Source organism: Equus quagga, chromosome 14 (assembly GCF_021613505.1).
Source record: "Equus quagga isolate Etosha38 chromosome 14, UCLA_HA_Equagga_1.0, whole genome shotgun sequence".
Taxonomy (NCBI): Eukaryota; Metazoa; Chordata; class Mammalia; order Perissodactyla; family Equidae; genus Equus; species Equus quagga.
The window spans coordinates 93,661,283-93,686,536 of record NC_060280.1 but is presented as its reverse complement, the minus strand read 5'-3'; the positions used below and the strand labels follow the sequence as shown (position 1 = coordinate 93,686,536).

Here is a 25,254-nt window from a genome sequence, read left to right as displayed (position 1 = left end):
TTCATTGCCTGTGTCTGCCCTGTGGGTGCTGGTGTTTCCACCTGCCGCAAGGGAAGGTCTTATTTCAACTAAGTCCCTGCCCATTCTGAGCCTCGGTTTCTCTCTTTGGAAAAGGTGGAAAGTAATGGGAGTGGCATGCTGAGTTTTGCGAGGCTGGAGGAAGACGAGACATCATCATCATGGTCATTACTGTTACTGCGTTTTCATACCGTCATTATTATTTACGCCGGAATCTCTGAGAACCGAGGGCAAAGCAGGGGCCGCGTTCACGGAGCACAGAGGCTCTGCTGGGGCCCCTGGGAGGAGGTGGGGACCCGCGTCCACGCACACACACGTCCCCGCCAACTCAGACCCCCTCACGCCCTGCACCAGGCTCTTACCTTCCGCCGCGCAGCTTCCGACCAGCAGGACCACGAGGAGGCCCACGGGGCCAACCACGGCCGCCACGCCGCGGCCCCGGGCAGGCGCCATGCTTGGCAGCGGCCTGCGACCTGCGACCTCCGCCCTGGAGGGGGACGGCCCCCCGGTCCCTCACAGAGAGGCCTCGAGCCGAGCGTCAGACGGGGCAGTGTCTGCAGAGACAACGGGGGAGGGGAGGGGAGGGCCGTGAGCAGGGAGGGGGGAACCCGGGAGGCCTTCCTGGGGGAGGCGGTGGGGGGGCTCACAGAGGGGTAGAGGGGACCCCCCAGGAGGAGGCAAAGAGGGTGACGGGGCGACGACAGGGCAGAAAGCAAGCGCCGAGCCAGCCCCCGTGACAGACCGACCGTGGGCGTCCCCCCAGATTTGCAGGTTGGAATCTGCGCCCTAAAGCGAGGGTGTCAGGAGGTGGGGGCGTTGGGGGGCGACCGCGTCATGCGGTCGGAGCCCCCACGAGCCAGGAAGGAGCACCAGCTCCAGAAACCGCCCTCAGGGTCCAATTTCTCCCACCACAGGCGTGGCCTCCGCAGGGACGAGGTTCCGGCAGCCCCGCCCGCGGTCCCCAACCGGCCACCAGACAGACCTCCCCCCACACGCCCCGCCCCCTCTAACACCCCCGGGGGCTCCCACAGACCTCGCCCCCTTCCCGACCCCGTCAGCCTCCCCGCCTTTGCTCTGCCAGCAGCACTGTCCCCTCTCCCTCGCGCCAGGTGTCAGCTCCGCCGTCGCTCCCCCCGGACCCTGAAGGTCAAGACGCCCCCCCCATTCCACAGCCCACGGCCTCGGAGATGACGAAGCGGCCTCGCGGTGCGCACCCCGGTCTGCAAATTACTCAGGGTCTGTCCCTCCCAGAGAATCTGACTCCTCCAGGGCATGGGGTCTGTCATCGTGGGGACCCCACCCTGGCACGGCCCCCTCCCCACTCTCCACTGTGGCCAGACCTGGGGCAGAGGGCCGGGGGGGCAGGCAGAGGCCCCAGGATGAGGCCTCGTGGCCGGGTCAGCCCCGCACCCATCCCAGGCCGTGCCCCGGGCGGGTCCAGGCTGCGGCCACGGGGACGGGTGGCACGTAATGACGGGGCAGGCCCTGTGATTGCGGCTCCTGAAATACCCAGCTGTGGTGGCCTCGCCCGGCCCCGGGGCGGCCCCAGGGGGAGGCTGGGCTGGAGGTGGCCGGGTCACGGCTCAGGGTGGAGGCCGGGGGTAGGGAGACTCAAGCCGCACACAATCAGACCACCGGCAGACAGACCAGACACAGAGAAGGATGCTTGCACACAGTCAGGCCACAGACATGCACACAGTCAAACCACAGACAGACGGGGGACCAGACATGGTCACGGACAGTCAGGCAGCAGAGATGAGTCCACATACAGTCCGGCAAATAAAACTCACACATAGTCAGACCACAAACACAGAAGGGCACAAAATCAGACCTCAGACACAGAGTCGGACACAATACACACACAGGGTTGAGGTCAGGCAGGAAATACATGTCCCCGGTGGGGCCGCAGGAAAATAGAAATACGGGGTCAGGGCAGAGAAGGATGACGCATGGGCTGGACACCCTAACACGGGGACCGCGGACCCCGATGTGGGCGCACAGTCAGGCTTTGGAGCCAGGCCCACAGGCGGCAGACCACACGGGCACCAGCCAGACGAAACAGACGTGCGAAGTCAGATTCCCCCTCGTCCACACGTGTGTGCAGAGACAGGCACGCGCACAGTCAGCCGACAGATGTGTACTCCACCTGACCAGCCGGGGACCAGATGGGGAAACTGAGGCTCAGAGCCAGCCTCTCCCCCGGGCACCCACGACAGGCCCTTTAAGAGCAAAAGCGGCCGATGAGGGGAAATAGCCCAGGGCCAGCTGGGGCGAGGGTGACCCCAATCGGCCACATCTGGGGAGGGGGCGCACCCCGACCACTCGGGTCAGCCAGGCAGGCCCTCGGAGGCCCTCTGGGGAAACTGAGGCAGAATAGCAAGCCTCCAACCCATGGCTGCCAGGCTCACCATGGCCCCTCGAGGGGTGGGCTCCCTTCTCCAGCCTCAGTCTCCCCACCTGGGAGACTGGCTGGCAGGGCAGGGGCCACCTGCACAGAGGGCCTGGAGGATGCCGTGGATGGGGGGGCCCCGGCCACAGCTGCCTCCCCTGCGCCCCGTGGGCACCAAGGGCAGCTGCCTTCTAAACAGGGTGGCCCCTAATTACCCTCTGGCTCCCGCAGCAGCCTGGCCGGGCCCACGCCTTCTCGAAGCCTGGGCAGGATGGGGCTGATCCAGCTGCAGGCAGGGCCCGGCCGTGAACTTCCGACATCCCCCCGAACCGGCCACAGGCCACTGCAGCCTGCGAGGGGGAGGGGACAGCGCTGGCGGCCTCCGAGGCCTGGACGACGGGGTGGGAAGGGGAGGGGGGCGGCGGGCAGCCTCGGGGAGGGGAGGGCAGCCACCGCCGGGAAGATAGAAAGTTCTGGGGTCTCTGATGCCCACAGTTATCCCTGGAGCAACTTGCTGTGATGGAGGGGGGACCCCGCAGAGCCATCCCCCTCCCACCGGCTCCCACTTCCGGGGAGCCTCCGGGGTGTGGGGTCGGGTGTAGGGTCATCTGCAAGGAGCCGGGCGACAAGATAAACAAGCCGGCTCAGCTCTGCCTCAAACCCCATCCTGCAGCCACGTCTCACTCATCCCTTCTCCCCCGATCTGGTCCAGCCCCAGCATCGCCCCCTGGACCAGCGCCGTCGCCTCCCGCCCTCGCCCCCGACGGTCTGTCCTCCTCTGGAAGCCGGAGTGCGCCTGGAGCCCCGAGTCACGGCTGCCCTCCTCCGCCTGCAGCCCTCCAGGCTTCCCCTCTCTCGGGGGGAGAAGCCAAGTCCTCCCCTCGGCCCCCCAGGCCCCGCACGACCTGCGCCATCTCCTCCCTGTCCTCCCTCCTCCCTCTTTTCCAGCCGCATAGCCTCCTGGCTGTTCCTCTCACATGCCTACCCCAGGGCCTTTGCACATGCTGTGCCCTCCGCCTATACCTCTCTGCCTCCAGATTTACTGTTAATACGATTCCGTGGCTGAGAAGAAAAGGCCAAACGGGACTGGGAGGGAATGAGGTGTCTGTGCACAAGGAACAGCATAAGGAAGAGCAAAGAGCAGTACCGAGAGGTCCTAGGAGGGAGCTGGGGAGAGATTATCTCAGAGAGGCGGGTACGGACCGGACCCCCAGGGCAGCACGGAGCCCCAGGCAGCTCTGGGCAGGGAGGGAGGCTGGCCCAACCTCCCTGCAACCACCTGCCGTCAAGAGCCTGGCCCGCCATCCCCACCCAGGTCCAGAGAGGGAAACTGAGGCAGGTGCGTTGCCGAGGTCCTGGAGGATGGTGTGGCCGTCAGGAAGGGAACAGTCACCCACGGGAGTGGTGAATGAGGCTGGCCGAGGTGGGGTGGGGAGCGGTTTGGGACCTGAAACTCAGCGCCCAGCGAGGGTCCCATCCCAGGCGCTGAGCTGGCCCCCGTGGGAGGCAGGGGACGCCTTCCACAGATGAGGAAACTGAGGCTCCCAGAGGGACCAGGACTCGCCCAGGTCCGTGGGACTCGGGGTCTGGACGGAGCCCACGCTTCATCGTGTGACCGCGTCCTTCCCTGGCCCCTGGGTGACCTCACAAAGGTGGATGACCCTCTCTGGGCGCCGGACGGCCTGCTGGGCGGCCACCGGGGGCTCCCAGGCGTCGCTCGCAGCGGGGCGAGTGGGCGCCCATTCCAGCCGGGTGCCGGGCCGTGGGTCACGGGATCCGGGAGCCGGCTTTGTGTCCCCACGCGAAGCAGGGAGCATAAAGGGCTGATTATGACCCAGGACCGCGTGGCAGACAGGCTGTGTCACCACCAGGCGGGGTCTCCGGGGGCCTGAGGACGCCCCGCCGCCTCCCTTCTCGGCCCAGAGACCTCCCTGCTCCCTGGGGGCCCTTTTCCGGGGCCTCGGGGCCCCTCGAGGACAGGCCTTCGGGCCACCCTGCATCGCTGTGGCCGCAAGTGTCCGGCAGGTCCAAGCCGTACCCTGGAGTCACTCACGGACGGGCTCAAATGGCTCCGGCCGGGGCTTTCTCCCTCTTGGGGCCTCAACGTCCCCCGACCAGGAAACGGGCTCAGGGCAGGGCAGGTTTCCGGAATGGGCCGGGAGCGGGGCCGAGGGACCCGCCTTGAAATGACTATCGATTGGTACTGGGTGCCGTCCCCAAGGGTCCCCACAGCCAGGAGCGGACGGGCGAGGCAGACGGGCAGCCAGGCCCAGTCCCAGAGGGACGAGCCGGTCACGCCACCTAAAAGCTACCCGGGCCTCCTTCTGCTCCACAGGAGAGGAAACTGAGGCTCAGGGAGGGGCAGCTGCACACCGAGGGTCACACAGCGTGGAGGGGTTGGAATGGGCTAAGATGCGGGGCCAGGGACCAGCTCTCCGTCGAGCCCGGAGTCCACGCTCCCCGGGGGCCCAGGCTCGCCCCTGCCAGCGTGTCCGTCACGGTGGCCTCACGGCGGAGGCTGACACACCAAGATCTGAGTGTGCCCTGCCCTGCTCACACCCGTGTTCTGGGTCCTCTAGGATGTCACCCTGGGCTTGCCTCTTCCCGTTGTCACCACGGTCCCCAGGAGCTGGTCCGCCTCCTGTCTGGGCCTTTCTGAAGGCGCGACCCCCACCGGGTACCACTGCCCACTCATCCTTCGAGCCTCAGCCACAGGTCTCTGCACCCCAGGCTGAGCCTCCAGCCCCTCTGGACCCCCCACCCAGGGACCCCCTCCTCAGCCCGGCCCTGACCCCCCACTCCGTGGCTGGGAGTGGCTGCTGTCCCCTCCCTCCTCTGCTCTAGAACCTTCCATGGCTCCCAGCAACGTCCAGTGAAATCCGAACTCCTAGCCTCAGCCTCCAGAATGGCCGACCCCGTCATGCTGGGCCCCCAGGGTCCTGTGGCCCGACCGCCGGCTGTATGCACTGCCCTGCAGCCCACAAGGGGGTGTTTGTACCTGCTCTTCCTTCCACCCAGCACACCCTTCCTCATCCTCCACCAAACCTCAGCCTGGCCACTCGCCTCCTCTGGGAAGCCCTCCTGGACACCCCAGGCTGGCTCGAGGCCCCCTCTGGGCCCCCGCAGCCCCCGATGTGTTTCCCGTCACAGCTCTGCTCCCATCGCAGGCCTGTCGTCCTCCAGGAGGGGAGCCTTCTCCCCACCCCAAGAACGTGGCAAGGCCCCTGCATATATCAGACGCCGACTGCATGCCTGGTCCCACTCGGCGCTCTACCCACATCACTCCTGTGGTCACATCCATTTCAGAGGGGGAAACTGAGGCCAGAGGGAGACACCGCAGGCGGGGGAGGCCGACATGGGGCATAGCCTCCAGCTGCGACCGAGCCACGCCTGCTCTGCGGGGTCTGCTCCAGCCTGAAGGGTTGAAGCTGAGGCTCTGGAAGGGCAGGCTGGACTTGGGGGGTACTGAGGCCCCTCACCCAGGACTCCCAAAAGGAATCCGGGGAAGCAAGACTGGATTCTGGAGGTGACAAGAGGGGGAGCTGAGAGTGGTGGGCAATAATGGGGACACCGAGGCACGGGGCCTCGGGATGGGGGTGCAAGGTGGGGAGGCAGCGGCCGACACGCATGCCCGACCCCCCAATTAAAGGCCAGACGAGGAGCAGTGTGGATCTGGGGTCCCCAGGCCCGAGGGACGCAGGAGAAAGGGAGACTTTCTGTGACTTTTGGGGGCGGCTAAGAGCAGGGGTCCCAGCCGCGCCCCCTCACCGGCGCCCCACCCCCACGGTCCAGCCACCTCCCCCCGGAGGCTGGTCCCCAGCGGAAGGATGCGAAGCCCCCATCAGCGCGCCCGGGGCTGGCAGCGACGGCTGCCCGGCCTGGCTCCGCCCCCGGGGGATGGGGGAGGAGGGCGGGCTGGGGGCCAGCGGGGGAGGGGACCCCGCGGCGCATAACGGTCTGGAGTTTTCCAAAGTGCGAGCCACCAGCCTGAAGGGGGGAGGGGGGGCGCCAGGCAGCGGCGGGCTCGGGCTGTCTGTCCCCGGAGGGCGGCTGGGCCAGGCCCGGGTACGCGCGCGCGCGGGGGTGGAGGGGATCCGCGGGGGTCCCCCCGCCCGGGAGCCTGCAGGGGACGAGGAGGGGGACAAAGCGCGGCGCAGACGGGGCCTCGGGGTGCAAGGGGGTCCCGGCCGCACTCACCCCGCGGCTCGGAGGTCGGGGCCCGGCCCCGCGCGGCCCGCTGCAGCCCGTCCCTGGTGCGCCCGGAGCGCGCGCAGCAGACTCGGGAGAGGCCGCGGCCCAGCGCGCTCGGCCCGGGGGCGGGGCCAGGGGCGGGGCGGCCGGGGGGCGGGCCGGGGAGGGGGCTCCGCAGCCGGCCGGAAGTGGGGCGGGGGACCCGTGGGGAGCCCCATCTGGGGGTCCTGGAAGCCTCCTTGGGGGGTCTTGTTGCGGGGGGGGGGGGGGGGGAGCCGCCACCGAGGGGCGGGGGCCCCCCCCCAAAGTAGGGGGGCGCGCCGGGGGGGGACAGCCCAAGGCCCCCCTGCCCTCCGGAGCCTGATCCCAGAGGGGGGGCCCCCACGCTGCTCCCCCCTCCCTGGCCGCCGCTGACCATGGCCATGGCAACGGATGAAGGGGCTGGACGCCGGACACAGCGCAGGGGGCTCCCCAACACACCCAAATCCGGGAGGTCGTGGAAGGGGCAGCAGGAGCCCCTCCCAGCCCGGGTTGGCTGGCAGAGGCCGCGCCCCCCGCACACACGGCGGAAGGAGGGGCGCGGGCACAGAGCCTGCCCGCCCCCGGGGAGTCCGGTTGGGGTCTTGGGGGGGGGGGCACGGGGGGGGGGGGGGGGGGGGGACCGGTGGCAAAGGCCCCCCCAACCCGGGCCACAACCCTAAGGAGGGGACAGAGGGCGGAGGACCAGATTGGAAACAGATGGGGCCACCTTGCCAGGCCCCAGACACCCGATCCGGAGTGGGGGGAGGAGGGAGGAGCGAGGGGGGCGCCCCGCCCGGCAGCCAATCGCCGCCTGCGCTGCCGCCAGAGCGGGTTTGAAAACTCCACGGGAGACGCTGGGGGCCCAGCGCGTCCCCAGAGTCCAGCGAGGCCCCGAGGGCCCCCCATGCACCCGCCTCCCGGGCGAAAAGGCGTGACCCCCACAGCCGGCACGAGCGGAGCTCTCCCTGTACAGCGAACCCTCCATTCCAAAGCGGGTCGGCGCAGGGAGAGAGAGGAATTTCGTGCCCAACGGCGGGAAGAGCTGGGATTCGAACCCAGGGCTGGATCAGAGGCTGAGCCTTCCCCCCCACAAGGCTGCGCGAGGCCTGGAGCCCCGAAAAGGACACATCGCTCCAAATTTAACCCCCCACCCCGGGCAGTGCTGGAGACACACGGACAGACTGCCCCCACCCCGGGGACCTAAAGGACATGGGTTTTGATGGGTGGCGCACCGGCAGCTTCGAGAACACAGAGGAGCCCCTGATAGGGTTCAGGGACGATTCACTCCCCATGGCGGCCCATCCGTGGCTGCCATGGTGGGTCTGCTCCCCACTTCTAACTCTGCACCAAACGCACCCCTGCTGGGTGATCTGTGCCTCTCTGGTCCTGTGCCTCAGTTTCCCCCTCTGCAAAATGAAGGGTATAATGCCACCTCCCCGGCACAGGGAGGCCTGGGCTAGGGTCCTCCACACACGGGGCGCACGATGCTCTGAAGGTCTGGACGCAGAGCCGGCCCCCTCTCCACCTCCCCTCCCCGACACAGCCCTGAGCCTGGCAGGTGCACAGTAGGTGCTTCATGCAGATGGGACCCCTGGCACCCCAGCACCACATGGGGTGCACAGAAGGCGCTCGGTGCCAGTGCAGGTGTGGAACCGAGAGGGGTCGCCTCCCCCGCACGCAGGGCGCACAGTGGGCCCTCAGAGAACGCCCCCAGGAGCGTAGTAGGTGCTGCGCTGGCATCTGCAGGCTGATGCCCAGGCACGGGGCTCAGGCACCCTGGGTTGAAATCCAGGCACAGCCCATGGGGCCTCAAGCAAGAACCCGCACCTCACGGGCCTCAGTTTCCCCATATGTCACAGAAATCGGGCACGCAGCAGGCACGCAATGAATCTGCATTGTGGGGACACCCAGGGCTGTGTGACCGGGCGCAGAAACACTTGTCTCTGGGTTGCCTAAGACCCTGGGGATGGTGGCCGAGGGCCTGCCACCCCCTCCTCGGCCGGCCCTGCCCTGTCTGTGCCTCGCACCCAGGTCTCCCTGGAGATGACCTCTGGTCACCGCGGGTGTTAACTGCCCGGTCGCCGGCTGCGCCTCCCGCCACTCAGTCAGCGACCTCGGCGGGCAGGGCTGGGATCCGAGCTCATGCCCCCTGCTGGGTCCCCAGCACCCGGCACGGGGCGTGCATGGCGCACAGTAGGCTCTTGGCAAACGCTTACCTAACAGCCAGGACCGCCCCACCCGGAACAGCCCCCGCTGACCTCACTCTCCCCTGGAAGCCACACTGGGTGGCGCCCTCGTCACAAAGCAGGCCCTTGGTGTAAACGAACGTTTCTTTGCACCTACTGTGCGCCAGACCCTATTTGAGGCGCTGAAGACAGCAGTGACTAAGACTGGCAACGATCCCTGCCCTTACAGAGCTGTCGCTCCAGGGCAGGTGACAAAGAGGAAAAAGAAAGAAGATATACCCGGGGCCATGGGTGGTACCGGCCATGAAGACGAACAAAGCCAGGGGGTGGGGGTGGGGCAGACGATGGGTCACGGGGTGGACGCAGTATTACACAGGGGGGTCGGGAGGGAGGAGGTGACGTTTGAGCTAAGACCCCAAAGAGGGGAGGCAATGGGAAAGCGCTGTGGATGTTCGGGAAGAGACATCCAGGCAGAGGCACAGCGCGTGCAAAGGCCCTGGGGCAGGCCTGGGCCTGGCATGTTGGAGGAACAGCGAGGAGGCCCGTGTGGCTGGAGCAGAGGGAGGAGGGAGGGCAGGGAGGGGACAGAGCGGGTCGGGTGGATCCTGGGGGGCCGCAGGGAGGACTCAGCTTCTCCCCTGAGGGAGGGGAGCCTGGAGGGCTGCGGGTGGAGGAGGCAGGACCGACTCAGGGCTCCCGGGTGCCCTCTGGCCACAGCACAAGGGACAGATCCTGGGGACCAAGTGCAAGAGCCGGGAAGCCGGGGGTGGGAGGGGACTGCGCTGGCTCAGGCCACCCGAGGGGACTCTCTCCAGGACGGGCATGTGGTGCGACTTAAAGAGGGGACCCAAGGACACCTCCAGGCCGGAGCTGCCACCTCCAGGAAGCCCTCCGTGACTGGCCCGCCCACCCAGCGCCCTGGGGGGCTGACCCCAGGGACCCCCGAACGTCCCCTCCACACGTCCTCTGTCTCCACCCAGGAGGCAGCTGCCCCGGGGCAGGGGGGCGGGGTGCGCGTGGGGCCGGCTCGCGTCACCTCCCGCAGCTGGGACATTTGGGGTAATTTTTTTCAAAATAACTTTTTTCTAATTATAAAATAGGCGCGTGCGGCTGCAAATGAGGGAAAATGAGCACAAAAAAGGAAATGAAAACGGCCCATTCCTGCCCCTCACGGAGAGACACCTGCTGCGGCCGGGGGTCATTGTCATTCATTCTCTCCACCAACAACTATTGAGCACCAGCTGTGTGCGGGCCACTGGAGACTCAGCTTTGGGCACGACAGAGCCGGCGCCCTTGCCCTCCTGGGGCTCAGGGACAAGGTGACACCCAGAGAAACAAATACCGTCAGGAACAGGACGCCTGGCAGAGCCGAGGGAGGCCGAAAATAAAATTCCAAAAAATAAAATAAAATAAGTAAAATAAAATAAAATGAGATGTTCTGTGAGGCTCTAGAAGCCTGGAAGGGGCTGGGGGGGACCCCTCAGAGGACCGTGACGAATTAAGCAAGTCACACGTCAAACACTTATGGGAACAGAGTCTCAGGCAGGAGGAACAGCACGTGCAAAGATCCTGAGGTCGACTGGGTCCTTCGAGTCTCTCTTCTCCCGGCACAAATGGGTGCTTTTTGTTTTTAAGTGGGGTGGCCCTTACGAGGCCGTTTGCCAGTGTCCGGCCCACGGGGCTGACTCGGCGCCCACCGGATGTCCATGTAAATGACACCGAGAGGGAAAACCCACTGAAGCTGTGGCCTGTCTGTCACTTCTTGCAGGTGACTTTCAAGCCAAGGGCGACTCCAGTGGAATATTCTGGAGCTTTTGAAACATCCTATGTGGATGCAGGTGAAATGGGACCCCAGGCGCACCGGGCGGGACCCCCACTCCCACCCCTGCCCCAATTTGTCCCTCTTTCCTCACATTTGGGGCCAAAAATCTCTGAAAGTTTCATTTAGGGGCCCCCACCGAACTTCACACCCTCGGCTTCCAGAAAGAGATGGAAACTGGTTGGGCAGCTTCCTCCCCCTCCAGGCTCTGGGGCCCCCGTGCCCAAGTTGCCCAACGGGCCCCTCCCCACCGAGTGCGGCATTCGTGGCCCAGGGCAGCGAGGAGCGTGTGCCGACCGGCCAGGAGCCCGCCTCGCCCACACTCACGTCACGATCCTGGCGCCACATCTGCCCGCCAGCCATACCACAGCGGGCATGCCGCCCACGACGGGCACGCCCTGGCTCCTTGGCAGCCTTTCTCACCTGCCCGCTCCCCCGGGCCCAGCCGCCGTCCCCTCCTTCTGGACAAATCCGGGACACCTTCAGGTGCGGCTGGATCCAGCAACCCTGCTCTTGCCACGTCCTCCCTTCCTCAGCTGATGGAGGCCCCGCCTCTTCTCCCCCACTCACCCCTCAGGCTGCTGGTCTGAAAATACCCTCCAATTTCCCTCCCGAATTTCTCATGAATCTGCCCATCTTTCTCCATGCGCCCTTCCCACCCTGTCTAGCTCCCGTCATCGCCCACCTGGACCAGCACAGTCACCCCTGCTCTGGTCACCTGCCTCCCGCCTTCACTCCCCATAGTCCGTCCTCCCCTCAAAGCCAGAGGGCTCCTGGGAGCCCCTGAGTCGGTTCCTCCCTCCTCTGCCCACAGCCCTCCAGGCTCCCCTCCCTCAAGGGAGAAGCCGAGTCCTCCCCACAGCCCCGCAGGCCCCGCACGACCTGCCCCGTCCCCTCCCTGCCCTCTTTCCTCCCTCTCTCCCCCTCCTCCCTCTGCTCCAGCCACACGGCCTCCTCGCAGCTCCTCCCACACACCAGGCACCATCCTGCCCCAGGGCCTTTGCACAGGCTGTGTCCTTTGCCTGAAACACCTTCTCCCTCATTTCCATGGCCGTTTCCTTCTTACCAGTCAGGTCCCTCTCAAACGTCACCTCCTCAGAGCCACCCTGGCTGAGCGCTCCGGCTCGGGTCCCCCCCGCCGTCACCCTCTGTCACACATCCCTCTGTTACACTGGCACCTGCTGTCACGGGATAGTCTCTTATCCGTCTCTTTACATGGAGACCGTCCAGCTCCGCGCTGTGCAAGAACGGACCCGCAGCCACCGGCGACTCAACGAAAATGAAATACAGTCAAACCTAATTCAAACTCCAGCTCCTCCGTCATCCCACCGGTCGTGTTTCTGGCTCGCGCCACGTGACAGGGAGACCCTGCCGGGGCCCGGGGCCCGGCACACAGTAGGTGTTCCATAAATGCTTTCTAAAGGAATGGACGAGCGGCTAAGGGGCCTCACGAAGGGGCAGGTGTGCAGCCCAGGGCGGAGGTCGGCGGCGCCCCCTGCAGCCCCCAGTCCACACAGCCGGCCGCCGACCCCGGGTCCACCCGGCTTACAACCCAGGCCCCTGTGGGGGCCGCTGCTCGGGACGCACCCTCTCTCCAGGTCCCCAAAACCCCTCCCCTCCTCGCTCACGCCTCCTGCCCGACCCCCAAGACCCCCCCGTTAGGCCAGCGGCTCGCGCTTTTCCCTTAAACTCGTCTCCTTTACGAAGTAACTGTCTCCTCGCGGCTCTAACTGGCGAGGCTTGAAAGTCACCAGAAAAGTGGTTACAATGAAACTCTGCATCGAGCCTCCTGGGTCCCCAGATACCGTTGCAGCTGCGCGGGATTTGGTTATAAAGAGACAGGCAGGGGTTGGCGTTAAAGAGAACTCAGCACGCGCTCTCTCTTTTTTTTTTTTTTTTTTTGGTGAGGAAGATTGGCCCTGAGCGAACATCTGTTGTCAGTCTCCCTCTCTTTCTCTTTTTCTCCCCAAAGCCCAGCACACAGTTGTATATTCTAGTTGTGGGACCTTCTGGTTCCTCTGTGTGGACGCCGCCTCAGCGTGGCTTGATGAGCGGGGGGTAGGTCCATGCCCAGGATCTGAACCCATGAACCCTGGGCCACCAAAGCAGAGCGCACGAACTTAACCGCTATGCCACCAGGCTGGCCACTTTAGAATGGCCCACAGGAGGTTCTCTTCCCAGCTCTGTCCCCACAGAGCTATGCAGCCCTGAGAATGTCCTTGCCACCATCTGGGCCTCAGTTTCCCCACCTGCATACAGTGGAGGATTGGTTATTTGGTGCCCGGGGCTGACTTTTGTGGGTTCGAGGCCTTTGAAGAGCAGGGAAACTGAGGCACAGGCCAGAGAGGTCCTCGAGGCAGGGTTTGGGGGAGCCCCTGACTGACTTCCCTCATGAGGGAGGGAGCCGGTCTTGGTCACTGCTGAAACTGCAGCATCGGCCTTGCGTCAGGCACTCTCCTGGGTTCTGGGGACACAGCAGGGACCAAGGCAGACACGTCCCAGGGCTTCCCTTCTAGGGAGGGTGACAGACAAAGGCAGCCTGCAAAGATGGGGGTGAGGAGTGCGTTCTGGGCAGAGCGCACAGCACGTGCAAAGGCCCTGAGGTCTCACGAACACATTACGTTATAGGGAAAGAGAGGGGGCCGGTGTGGCTGGGAGATGGGATTATAGGGGTATGTGGGGGGTGGGTGTCATTTGAGGAACAAGCATATTTGAGGCATGAACGACCATCACATCCTTGAACAATTCTCCTTTCACACACACCCTGCATTTATAGAGCGCCTACTGTATACCAGGCTCCAAGCTGAGCCCTGGGGACACGGGATGACCCAGGCAGACCCAGCCCAGCCTCAGAGAGTTCAGTGGCCTGTGGGGGAGGCAGACAGGGGCTCTGCATCACAGATCAGAGCCAAGATGGGGGAAGCCTCCGGCACACAGTAGGTACTCCACGAGCACCCCGGCTATTACCCTTGGCTCCTCCCACGGGCCAGGCATCCACAAAGCAGCTCACTGAATCCCCTCAAAGACGGGCGTTATTATCACTCCCGACACACACTTTTCAGTTGGGGAAACTGAGGCACAGAGGTTGGGCCCAAATTCTCACCACTCGTGAGTGGCAGAGTTGGGACTTGAACCCAAGCTGGTTCTCGACTCCCCCCCGCACCACGAATCCGGGCCTCAGTTTCCCCTCCCCAGCCCTCGCCCGCCTGCCTCACCCGGAGGTCCCCGGGTCCCGGAATTCAGAGCATCTCAAACCCAGCCGGCGTGTGACTCGCCCGTCTGTGCACGGCCAGGGGCCACCGGCTCCCAAAAGTATTAACTATTCGAATTATTAATTAATCCCCAGCAGCCGCCCTCCGCTCGCTCCCTGGGAGCCATGATGCAGGGGACGCGGGCGGGGACGGTGACGATGACAGTGACGGCGGCCTGGGCTCAGCCCCGTCCTGGGAGGCCCTCGCCCTCTCTGTTCCTCCACCAGGAATGCTGTTCCCTCTGAACCCCCCCAGCTCCCTCCTTTCCCCCTTTTTGTCCCATCATTGCCTTTTCCGTGATGTTTTCCAATTCCCGGGTGAAACTCCGCCTCCCGCTCCGGGCACTCGGTCCTCTTCTCCGAATTCCCCCCCTAGAGCGACGTCACCCGGCTCTGACCTCTGACACCCGCAGCGGGCCGAGCGCTCGTGGACGGGAGGATGGGAGCGTCCCCCGGATCCGCCGTTAGAAGCGAGCTCGGCGGCGCCAACTCTGCACCGTCTTTCCCGGGTGGTGACGGGCCACACGTGACACCAGAACCCAGAGAGATCTTTTGAAGGGAAACCGTGTCACCCCGTTTGTATCCTTTCCCCAAGTTGCATCTTTTTCTCGCGACATTGTATCCAGAGCACCCGCGGCCCAGACTCTGTCCGCCACCCGCAGAAGCGTCCACGCCGAGGCCGCTCGGGTTTATCACAATCCCCCGGCGATGGGCACCCAGGTTGGCTCCGTTTTTTGCCTCAATCTTTTCCTCTCTCGCTCGATGCTGAGGAGTCGGGGGGGGAGGTGGCGTCTGCACGGCCCCTTCCAGCCTCCGACACCGACTTTAGGAGTTTATCCCGCGAAATGCCACGTGTAGAAGGTCCTCAGAGCAGAACAACCTAAGTGCCTATCACTGGGGGATCGGTTACCTATTTAACGGCGCAAAGAACCAAACAACGCACAAAAGATCAGCGTGTCTGAGTGTCGTGGAATTAGCATTGCAGCTCTGAAAGGAACGTGCACAAGCCGATGTACAATCATGAAATTACTTTTCAGATACTTTATTTTTTTCTTGAGGAGGACTGGCCCTGAGGTAATATCCGTGCCCATCTTCCTCTACTTTCTATGTGGGACGCCTACCACAGCATGGCGTGCCAAGCGATGCCATGTCCACACCCAGGATCTGAACCGGCAGAACCCGGGCCGCCAAAGCAGAACGTGGGAACTTAACCGCTGTGCCACCAGGCTGGCCCCCAGATACTATATTTTTAAGCCGGAAAAAAAACACACCAAAGTACAGAACAGCATTTAAAAGATGCGATCTCCAGATTAACCACACGGAGCGAAGCAGCAGCCACAAGCCCCGCAGGGCTGTTTACACTTAAACGGCAAAAAATTAAAAATTCGAGTCCTCGGACGCACCGGCCACCGTCCAAACGCCCCACGGCTCGCGTGGCTCGTGGCCACTTTACTAGAAAGCCGGGTAGAGAATATTTCTGTCACCGCCCAAAAGGCGCCAATACCGGGCAGGGGCCAACGCCAACCCGGGGGCCAAATCCGGCCCCCCGGCTGTTTGTGTGAATAAAGCTTTATCGGCACACGGCCACGGCCGCTCAATCGCGTGTCGTGTCCGGCTGCTTTCACGCTGCGACGGCAGAGTCAAGTCGTGTGGACGGAGACGGTGCAGCCGCAGGGCTGACAAGATCTACTCTCCAGCCTTCTGCTAAATCTAAACAAACGCCTGTCCGTGTGTCCGCTGCATCCCCAGCACCCACGTGGGGCCAAGCAAACAGCCGGAGCCCCATCAGTGCGTGTTGTGTGGATGAATGAAGGACTCGGGGAACTGGGCACGGGGCTGGGGCCGCGTGACAAGCTCTGGGATGGCTGGGGACGGCGGTGGGCATCGAATGCCAAGCCAAGTTTCTCCCAGATGGCCACCCCTTGGGCAGCAGCTTGTGGACAGCCCTCCTGGGGACCGGGCAGGGTGGGTGGGGGTCCCCGGGTGGGTGGGGGTCCCCCGGCCGCGCGGGTTGGGGAAAACCTGGGGCTCCAGACGGGCGGAGCGATGAAATATTCATCAGAATCTTAAACAAAAGCCTCGCAGCCGCCCGTCAGGCAGCCCCCGGCTTTATGGTGATCGGGACGAATTACCCACAATGCCCGGCCAAGCGCAAGCGGGTCTTGGCCGGGATCCTAAACTAATTTTTACTCGTTCGCATGTGTATATAATTTCCCTCCCTCTCGCCTGTGTGGGAACCTGGGGGCGGGGCGGGGGCAGAGGGCGCCCTGGGCGTAAGGCGGGGGGTCCCCACCAAGCCCCCCGGCCCGCACGCCCGCCCGGCCCGGGCTCTGAGCCCAGAGCGCCTGGAGGCGGAGGTGGGTGCTGAGTGGGAGCCAAGGGGCGGCCTGGAAACCGTGGGAGCCCAGGGGGGCCTGGAAACCACCAAGAGCTGGGGCTGCAGCCCCGCAGAGAAGGGGGAGGCGCAGGGTGGGCCACGTGCTGTGTGGCCTTAACCTCTCTGGTTTCTGGTGTGTAAACCAGGCCCCCTCCGTACCCCAAACTGGAGGCTTCTGGGAGAATCGTGGAATTTCTGCCCCAAGAGCCCCAGGGGGGGGCCGCCGAAGGCTTTGTCCCTAGGAACCCATCCCGCTGCCTTCAGTCGGCTTCTCCACCGTGCAGATGGGGAAACTGAGGCTGAGAAGCGGACATGCCCAGGGCCACCGGCTCGTTCGGAGCAGGAACACCAGCCCCAGGTCACATCCTCAGGCTCGCTTAGGAGCCACCGCCTCCAGGAGGCCCGCCGGGGCACCTCCAGGGACAACTGGCCCTTGGGCCTCCTGGGAATCAGGGGGGGTTCCCGCGCCCACCCCTCCCATCCTTCTAGGAGCCGCCCTGGATTCCTCTCAACCACATCCTGCGCCCCCCGCGGGGCCAGGCCACTCACCTCTCTCCCGGTCACCCCCACCCTGGTCCCCTCCCTGCCCTCCCCCTTCCCTCTCTCCCCCTCCTCCCTCTGCTCCAGCCACACGCCAGGCACCATCCTGCCCCAGGGCCTTTGCACGGGCTGTTCCCCCAGCCAGGAACTTCCCCCCGAGATCTCCACACAGCCCATTCCCTCACCGCCTGCTGGTCTTTACTGAAATGTCACCTCCTCAGAGACGCCTGCCCTGATTTCATGGCTAAAACAGCCCCTCCTTCTCACCTACCCCTCTCTGAGCCTTCATTTTCCTTAAAGGCATGGCATTCAGTAGGCACTTAATAAATACTCAATCTACTTATTTGTGTAGTGGGCTCCCTGTTCCCCTCCACAAGGGCGGGGTTCTTTCCTCTGTCTTCTTCACCACTCTGTTCCCAGCACCCAGATCAGGGCCCAGTACACAGCAGGTACTCAATAAAAGTCAGTGATGACTCTCCAGACCCCCAGCAGGGTCTTGGGCCCAGAAAAGGCTCTATGGTTGTTTTCGCAACACTAGGCAGCTTTTCCTGGAGTCGGAAAGAAGATTTTAGATCTGAAACCACCCCCTGGGGTGGGGTGTTGGGATGGGGGGGGCTCCTGTAACTGGCCGGGTGGGAGCAGCCGAGGAAAAGAAAAAATTCCGGCCCCACAAAGCTGTTCAGGGGAAGCCTGAGTTCACTTGCTCGCTCGCAGGCAGCGGGAGCAGAGACCGGAAACACTCTCTGTTGGGTGACGGGGCGAGACCCAGCGAATGCTAAAACGTGCATTCTGCATGGAACCTCACGCTCACGCTCGGAGCTTGTGTGTGATCGAGCATTGTGCCATCTCGTGGGGGAGCAAAGGGCAGAGATGACGGGCACAACCATCAGGACAGGGCTGGGCACACCGATGGCATAGTATGCAGCCCAGAAAAAGGAGGCGACAGCTCAGTACGTACGAGTCCATTAGCAAAACAGTGTGACGCGAAACAGCAGGTGTAAAATGTGGGGAGAAGAGGACAACAGACCTATATGTGCTGATGCTAAAAGGATTGTAGCGATAACAACGGTAATTGCTCCTATTTTAGGTCCACCTACTGTGCGCTAGGCATGGTTCAAAGCACTTTACGCTTCGGATCGCACCTAGTTCTCTCCATTTTACAGATGAGAAAACGGGGTCTCAAAGAGGTCAGGCCACTCGCTCAGGGTCACACAGCACAGAGGGGGCAGAGGGGGAGATGTGGGGACAAAGCCCAGCAGTACTCAACCTCAATGCCTGGTACACAGCAGGTGCCCAATAAACGCCACAGGGAGGCCCCAAGGGCGGAGGGAGCAGAGGCAGGGCGGTGCCCGGGTGGAGACGGCAGGAGCTATCGAGCAGTCGGACAACACTCGTGGGGGAGAGGTGGCGAGGGTTCGAGCAGCCCATGCGACGGAGACGGGCAGGCCTGGCCGTGGGGACCTCCCCGCGACGTGTTCATCAGGAATGAGGGGAACGTCCCGACCGTCCGGGGTCGGGGGCCGGAGGAGGCCCCCAAGGTCTACGGGGCTCCTGGCAAACCTGCTCTCCTTGTCTGCCTCAGTTGGACCAACCCACCATTCCACCTGTGTTTAGAGACTGCACAGTGTGGGGTCCAAGACCCCGGGTCTGATGTGAGTTTGGTCCCAGGCTCCGCTCTTTGCTTACTGTGTGACCTTAAGCAAGTCATGTCCCACCTACAAACCTCAGTTTCCCCATCTGCAAGATGGAGTCATCACCCCCTGGCCTGGGACAACTTTCTGAAAACACAGATTTTAGATTCAGAGCAACTCGGGTCTGAATCGTGGCTTAACCTCCTCCTGGCTGTGCCACCTCAGGGTCTGCTTTTTTCCATCTGTTAAATGCTCCTTGTTTGAGCCCCTGGATCAAGCCGTGCCTGAAGCTGGTCTATTCTAACACCCGCCTTCCTAGTTACACGAGCCAAGCAAGGCATCCGCATTTTTTTTTTTTTTTACTAAAGTCAGTTGGCTTTGGGTTTCTCCGCCTTTTGAGCTGCAGGCCCACTGTGCGCCAGAGGACGGAGCCTCATTAGGAGCCGGGCAGGGAGCTGAGGGTACGAAACGACAACTTGTCGAAGGAATTGGGACAGACCCAAACCTCTGGGTGTCAGGGGTTTCCAAACACGGTCGCGGGAAAGCAACACCCACGTGGCATCACCCAGATCTGGGACTGAGGGCAGCGCCCAGCGCAAGACACCTGATTAGACAACACTTCACCTCGAGGCCTCACGGCGACCTTGTGCGGGAGGTCTGGCCACGCTGTTCCCTACGCCCAGAACACCCTTCCCTCCCCTCTCTGGCCAGTTAACTCTGACTCGGCCTCCACAGCTTAGACCAGCGGCCACCTCCTCCAGGAGGCCCTCCCTGACTTCCCCTCCCATCGCGCCCTCCCCGAGCCTCTCGTCCTCCCTCCTTCTTCCTCATCCCGGGTTCAAAGTCGGGCAATTTCCACATTTCGCTGAGTTTAAGATGCGACGTTATTTGACACATTGAGAAGAGAGAAAAAATGCTTCCCATTAAGCCGGACGGGACTTTTTTATCCCCAAGAAGGAAGGGTTAGTTGACAGACTTCTCGGGACACAGATTTTGGTCACTTTTCTCTCCTGAACGGGGTCCGAACGGGGAATGCGGAAGTGAAGGATGCGGTTCAAAGTTCCCCAAAACTCCTCTGTGTTCTGATGCCAGTTCCTCCGAATTGCTTTGCACCCCAGACTTGTTGATCTGGGGGCTTTGAACACGGTTTGGGGGTTTTGCACACGGCACTGGCCCCGGGGCTGGCAGGCCTCGAGTCTCCCACGGGCGGCTGCCCCGGGATTTCCCTCTGAGCCGCCGACACCCACTCACAGGGGATCCACAGAAGGTGCCAACGGCTGAGGCTCCCACCCACCCTCGTGTGGCCCGAACACTGTGGTTTGTCGACCGACACTTTGGGAGCCCAGCAATCAAGGCAGGAGTAACCGCTCTGTCTAAAGCTGCCTGGCGCACGGCAGGCGCTCAAAAAACTATTACTGGGATGAACGAACAAATAGCCGAGTTCAATTTTACAGGAAATGAGAGTTCAGAGAGGTTGGGCGACGGCCACAAAGTCACACAGCTTAGTAAGAGGCGAGGGAAGAATTGGAATCCAGCTCAATGGAACCCCCAGCCTCCCACTGGTCCAGGAGGCTGACGGCACAAATGGGGCCGGGCAGGGACCCCGGCCAACACCCCGACTAAGAGAATCCAAACTCACATGAGCCTTTAAACGCACGTGGTCATTCTGCAAACTGAGAAGAAGCGATGGCCGTTAGGGGCTCGGGGCGCAGGCCATACCCCGGTCAGGCCCAGCCAGCTGTCCCGCCACCATGCAATAGCCTGCTGTGTGACGCTGGGCAGATGACTTGACTTCTCTGAGCCTCAGTTTCCCCTCATCCGTAAAGTGGGCCTAGGAGCCCCTTCTCCCTCAGAGCTGCTGCAAAAATTAAACCCACAAAAGTGTACAGAAAGTCCGTCCTCAAACTCTGGCCCAGCATCGCCCCCGGGACCAGCGCTGTCCCCTCCGCCCTGGCTCCTGGCTCCCCATCTCACCCCCAGTCTGTCCTCCCCGCAGCCCCCACCAGAGGGTGCCTGGGAGCCCCTGAGTCAGTCCTGCCTCCTCCGCCCGCAGCCCTCCAGGCTCCCCTCCCTGGGGGGAGAAGCTGAGTCCTCCCCGCAGCCCCCCAGGCCCTGCACGACCTGCCCCGTCCCCTCCCTGCCCTCCCTCCTCCCTCTCTCTCCCTCCTCCCTCTGCTCCAGCCACACGGCCTCCTCCTGTTCCTCCCACACGCCTGCCCCAGGGCCTTTGCACGGGCTGTGCCCTCCGCCTGGAACATTCTACCCCCCCATATGCCTCCATCGGAGCTTTAGTCACTGTCCCCTCTTCACTGGAGCCGTCCCTACGACCCCGTGTAAAATGACCACCTCGTCCCTCCCCCCCAGTTCCCTTTGCTCCCGTGTCGCTGTCTCTCCTCGCTCCACGTGACACGTGTCTCCCCATCAGAATGTGACCCCAGGAGGCAGGCGCTTCCCCCCCCGACCCCGCCCGGCATACAGTAGGTGTCCAGAAACCCACCGGCTGACCGGAGGCACAGACTCGGGGGAAGTGTGTGCACCCCCCACCCAGCCCTTCCTGTCCCCGTTCCTGACGCCCCCGACTCTGCCCTCTGCCCCTTCCTGAGCCTCCAGCCCCGGCCGAGCCGACACCTGCTGAGCCACCGCAGGAAGTGGGGGCGGCCACCGCGGGGCCTGCGGCCTGGGCCGGGCGTGTCCGTCCGGCGGCTTAATCCCAGCCGCGGGGGAGGCTGAGCCGCGACCTCGACCTCAAGCCAAACAAACAGATCGACTCCAGCAGCGTCCAGCTCGCCGGCCCGGGAAGAGGGAGATAAATAACAAGTGAATCAACGTCGTATTATTTACGGGCACCTGTCGCCCTCACTCCAAGCCCAGCACCGGTCTAAGGGCGTCCCCAGGGAGGGTGGGGTCCTCGTTAGCCTGGTTTACAGATGGGGAAACTGAGGCTGGGACAGGTGAGTCACAGCAAATGAGGATTAGAGTCAGCCCAGGGTTCAGATCAGGTCACGGGTGTGGACCCACACACAGCTCGTGCAGCCATGCCGTGGTAGCATCCCACATAGAAAATAGAGGAAGATGGGCATGGATGTGAGCTCAGGGCCAGTCTTCCTCAGCAAAAAAAAAAAAAAAAAAAAAGAGGATTAGAGCTGAACTTGAACCCAGGCCATCCAGTCCTGGAGTCCAGATCTTCACCCTTAATCTACAGTCTCCATACACGACGAGAATAAAACGTGGCAGGAAAAAGCCTGTCACTTCAACGGGGCGTTTGCAGTGTCCTTGGCCCACGGAGGGACGTGCCTCAGCTCCCGGCCGCCTCCTGACGGACAGTCCAGCGACACGGGCCCATTTTAAGGGTCAGGAAAACCGAGTCCCTGAGGGCTGTCTCGAGGTCGGCTCACCCCTCGAGAGCCCCCACTGTATGCCCCGCCCTGAGTGGAAAACCCTCAGGTGTCCCATTTCCAGATGGGTAAACTGAGGCTCAGAGAAGTTCCACCCCCAGACCAAGCCCCCATGTGTCCCATTTCCAGACGGGTAAACTGAGGCTCAGAGAAGTTCCGCCACCCACCCAAGGTCACACAGCCAGCAAGAGGTGGCTCTGGGACTCAAACCCAGGCTTCCCCACCAGCAGAGGGTCCGCGGGGACACAGCGTGACGTCTCAACGAGGGGCGTCGCCCGCGGGTGGCTGGGCGGCTTCAGGCACGACAGGAGGGGGGACACCGAACACCAGCGGTATTTTTAACGCCCCACGGCGCTCGGGAGGCCGCCCGTCAGCGCAGCGTCGCGGCCGTGGGCAGGCAGAGGCCCCGGAACGAACGTGGGGACGCGGCTGGTCTAAAGCGGCTATTTCTGGAGGCCGAGGTGAGAACACGGGGGCGAGAGGGAGGATCAGGAGCAGCCGCGGGGACCGACTCGGGCAGCCCGGCCTGGCCGACGGGCTGGGGGGGACGACAGGGGACGACGGGACAGCCTGAGCCGCCCGCCCGGGGCCGCCACCAGCCAGGCCCCCATCCTTTCTTTTCTTCTCTGTTTGTGCAAAACCTGTGCCCAGAGCCCTACTGTGCGCAGGCGCTGCGGCGGCCACAATGTGGGCAGAAACGCCTCCCCCCGGGGGAGGGGGAGTCCCCACCAGGGCGGGAGGCAGATGACAAGCCGGCTGCACACGACATGGACGTGGTGACAGGCGCTTCGAGTAAAAGCAGAGCAGGGAAGGGAAGGCCGGGTGGCCGGGCGAAGAGGCGCACTTTGCGAATCCTTGTTATGCGGGATAATAATTCGGACGTCGTGATTATTGGCAAATGGGCGTTTTGCAAATCTTGACAGGGAGGTCCGGGGAAGCCCTGCTTAAAAATGGGCAGAGACCTGAAGGAGAGAGGGAAAGCGTCGTGTCCTGAGGCTCACGTCCTGCCGCTGTTAGGGTCACGTTGGGCTGCGGGTGCCCGAAAAGCTCACAAGAGGCATAATTTCTCTCTTCACGTAAAGGAAGCTCCCAGGTTGGCCTTTTGGGGCGATTATGCCCACCCCACAATCACCAGGGCCCAGGCTCCTTCCATCTCTCGGATCTCTCATTCTTAGCCACAATATCTGCCTCGTGGTCCAAACCGGCCGCCTGAGCGCCTGCCATCACCTCCCTATTCCAGCTGGGGGTCGAAGGGAACATGCACTACCTCTTTTGGAAGGCGTTTCCAGGAAATCCTGTCCATTTATCCCATTGTTCAGAATCGAGTCATAAAGCACAGACGGCTGCACGGGACACGGGGAAATGTGGTTTTCACCAGGTGGCCATGTGCACAGACAAGTCACAGGGTTCAACTGCCCTGGAGGAGAGGGGCCCCGGAAGGCAGGCCCCCATGGTGGTCGGCGCTCCCTAAGTGCCCGCCCGAGGCCCCAGCACCCCACATCCCGCCTCCGGCCCGGGGAGGAGGGTGAGACTGCCCGGCCGATCCGTCGCCGTCTCCTCGGTAAACAACTGTCAGGGAAAATAAATAGTTTTTAACAGGCTCATTAATTGAATCCAGGGACGAACAGGCTTCTCCCTGGGCCGCTGAGGAGCAACGCTCAGCCGCCGACGGGAAAATCCGGGCGCCCTGTGCTCGGCGTTCGAGGCCTCCTGGAGGCTGGACGGCTCGGGTGGGTGTTCACGCGGCTTTGACGCCTCGGCGGCCCCACCTCTGCCGGGAGCCCGCGGCGACAGCGACAGCAGCCTGATCCGCCCGCCTCTCTCTTTCTCCCGTCGTGTTTCTCTCTCAAGGGTCCGCCTCCTGGCGTCACGGGCGCCCCAGGGTCCCATTCACGGGAGTGGGACGCGGTTTTCTCTTTCGAGTTTTACACGAGAAGAAGCGCAAAGAATTAAAAACTACGGGGTCAGGAGAGGAGGACGGGGCAGCCGTCGGGGGGAGCACTGGACGGCGAGTCCAGAGACCTCGATGCGCCTGCCATTGAGGACCCCCCATGCCTGCCGAGGGCTCTGGCCATGCTGGCGTGACTCAGTCCCCCCCCCCCCACCCCGCAGCTCAGGGGGTCCCAGGGCAGCTGTCAATCACAGCATCAGCCAGGCCTGCCATCGGTTCCTGGCACCGCAGTGGGGGGGCCTCAGGCAGATGTTTGACAGGTGGGGAAACTGAGGCCCGGGCAGCCAAATCCACTGGTCAAGACTCAAAATGCCACATTCGATCCCCCCCAAAGAAAGCCCGGGCCAGCCGTCCCTGGGGGGCTCCTCAGAGACGCCTCTGCTCTCGAAGGAGCATCAGGACTGGCGGAGTCCAGAAACCACCTGGCCCGGGTCCCAGGCACCAAGTCCCGCCTCCTCGGCGCTCCTCGCTGTCTCCCGGGAGACTGGAGCCCTCAGGGGCTGTTTTGGGGTTCCCTGAGCCCCTCCTCAGGGCAGCTGGCTCTCCGCAGCCACTCCTCACCCTCTCTGGGCAGAGACCTCAGACGTGCAGAGGCTCAGAGAGGGCGAGCGAGTGGCTGAAGTCACACAGCACTTGGGACCCATCTCCTTGCCCGAAATGGGGCTCCTGGAAGAAGGAACAGCGTGAACCAAGGCTGGAGGTGGGAGCAGAAGCGGGTCAGTGTGGCTGGTGCAGAACAAGTGGGTGGACAGGCGGCGGGGGGGTGAGGGGGGCTGCCAGAGGGGAGAGTGGGCATGCCACCAGAGAAGCCAAGCAACTTCCCTGAAGTCACACAGCTCGTAAGAGGCAGAAACAGATCTTCAACGCGGACGGGCCAACAACAACAAGGTCCCTCCCGCTGCTCCCGGCCCCGATGGGACCAGCTGCCCCGCTACACAGTTGCGACATGAACCCGCTACATAATTGCAGGGCCGGTGGACGACACCTCGGGGCCCCTCGCGCAAAAATCAGCAAGAATTTCCAGAAAGCCAGAGCAGAGCACGAAAGCGGTGCAGACACTCCACGAGCACAGAAAGGGCCCCTCGGTTCGCCTGCAGGTGGACAGGCCGCCCCCAAAAAAGGCTCCGATCGGTCCAGTTTCTCGTCCCCACTCTGTGCCTCAGTTTCCCCATCTGCAAGATGTAAAAATGCCAAGGGAAGCCGGAGGCTGGGCCAGGCCCGCGGGGCAGCCTCCAGGACACGGGGACTCCGTGTCTGCTGAGGGGGCCGGCCCGGTGGCGCGGCAGTTAAGTTCGCACGTTCCGCTTCCCGGCGGCCCGGGCTTCGCCAGTTCAGATCCCGGGTGTGGACATGGCACTGCTTATCAAGCCATGCTGTGGTGGGCGTCCCACATAGAAAGTAGAGGAAGATGGGCACGGATGTGAGCTCAGGGCCAGTCTTCCTCAGCAAAAAGAGGAGGATTGGCAGCAGATGTTAGCTCAGGGCC

At 63.4% G+C, this 25,254-nt stretch overlaps 1 protein-coding gene across 4 annotated transcripts in view; it reads right to left on the bottom strand.

Moving 5' to 3' along the window:
• The window catches only part of PTPRS (protein tyrosine phosphatase receptor type S), a 66,240-nt gene extending 59,538 nt beyond the window's left edge, over positions 1–6,702 (bottom strand). For all 4 annotated transcript variants that reach the window (XM_046685362.1, XM_046685364.1, XM_046685363.1 and 1 more), the window contains exons 1-2: positions 6,605–6,702; positions 381–572 (exon numbers count right to left, since the gene is read on the bottom strand). In XM_046685362.1, the coding sequence (XP_046541318.1) occupies positions 381–471 (91 nt within the window). In that variant the 5' untranslated portion in view covers positions 472–572; positions 6,605–6,702. The remainder of the gene's footprint in view (positions 1–380; positions 573–6,604) is intronic.
• Between the last annotated feature and the right edge of the window lie 18,552 nt (positions 6,703–25,254).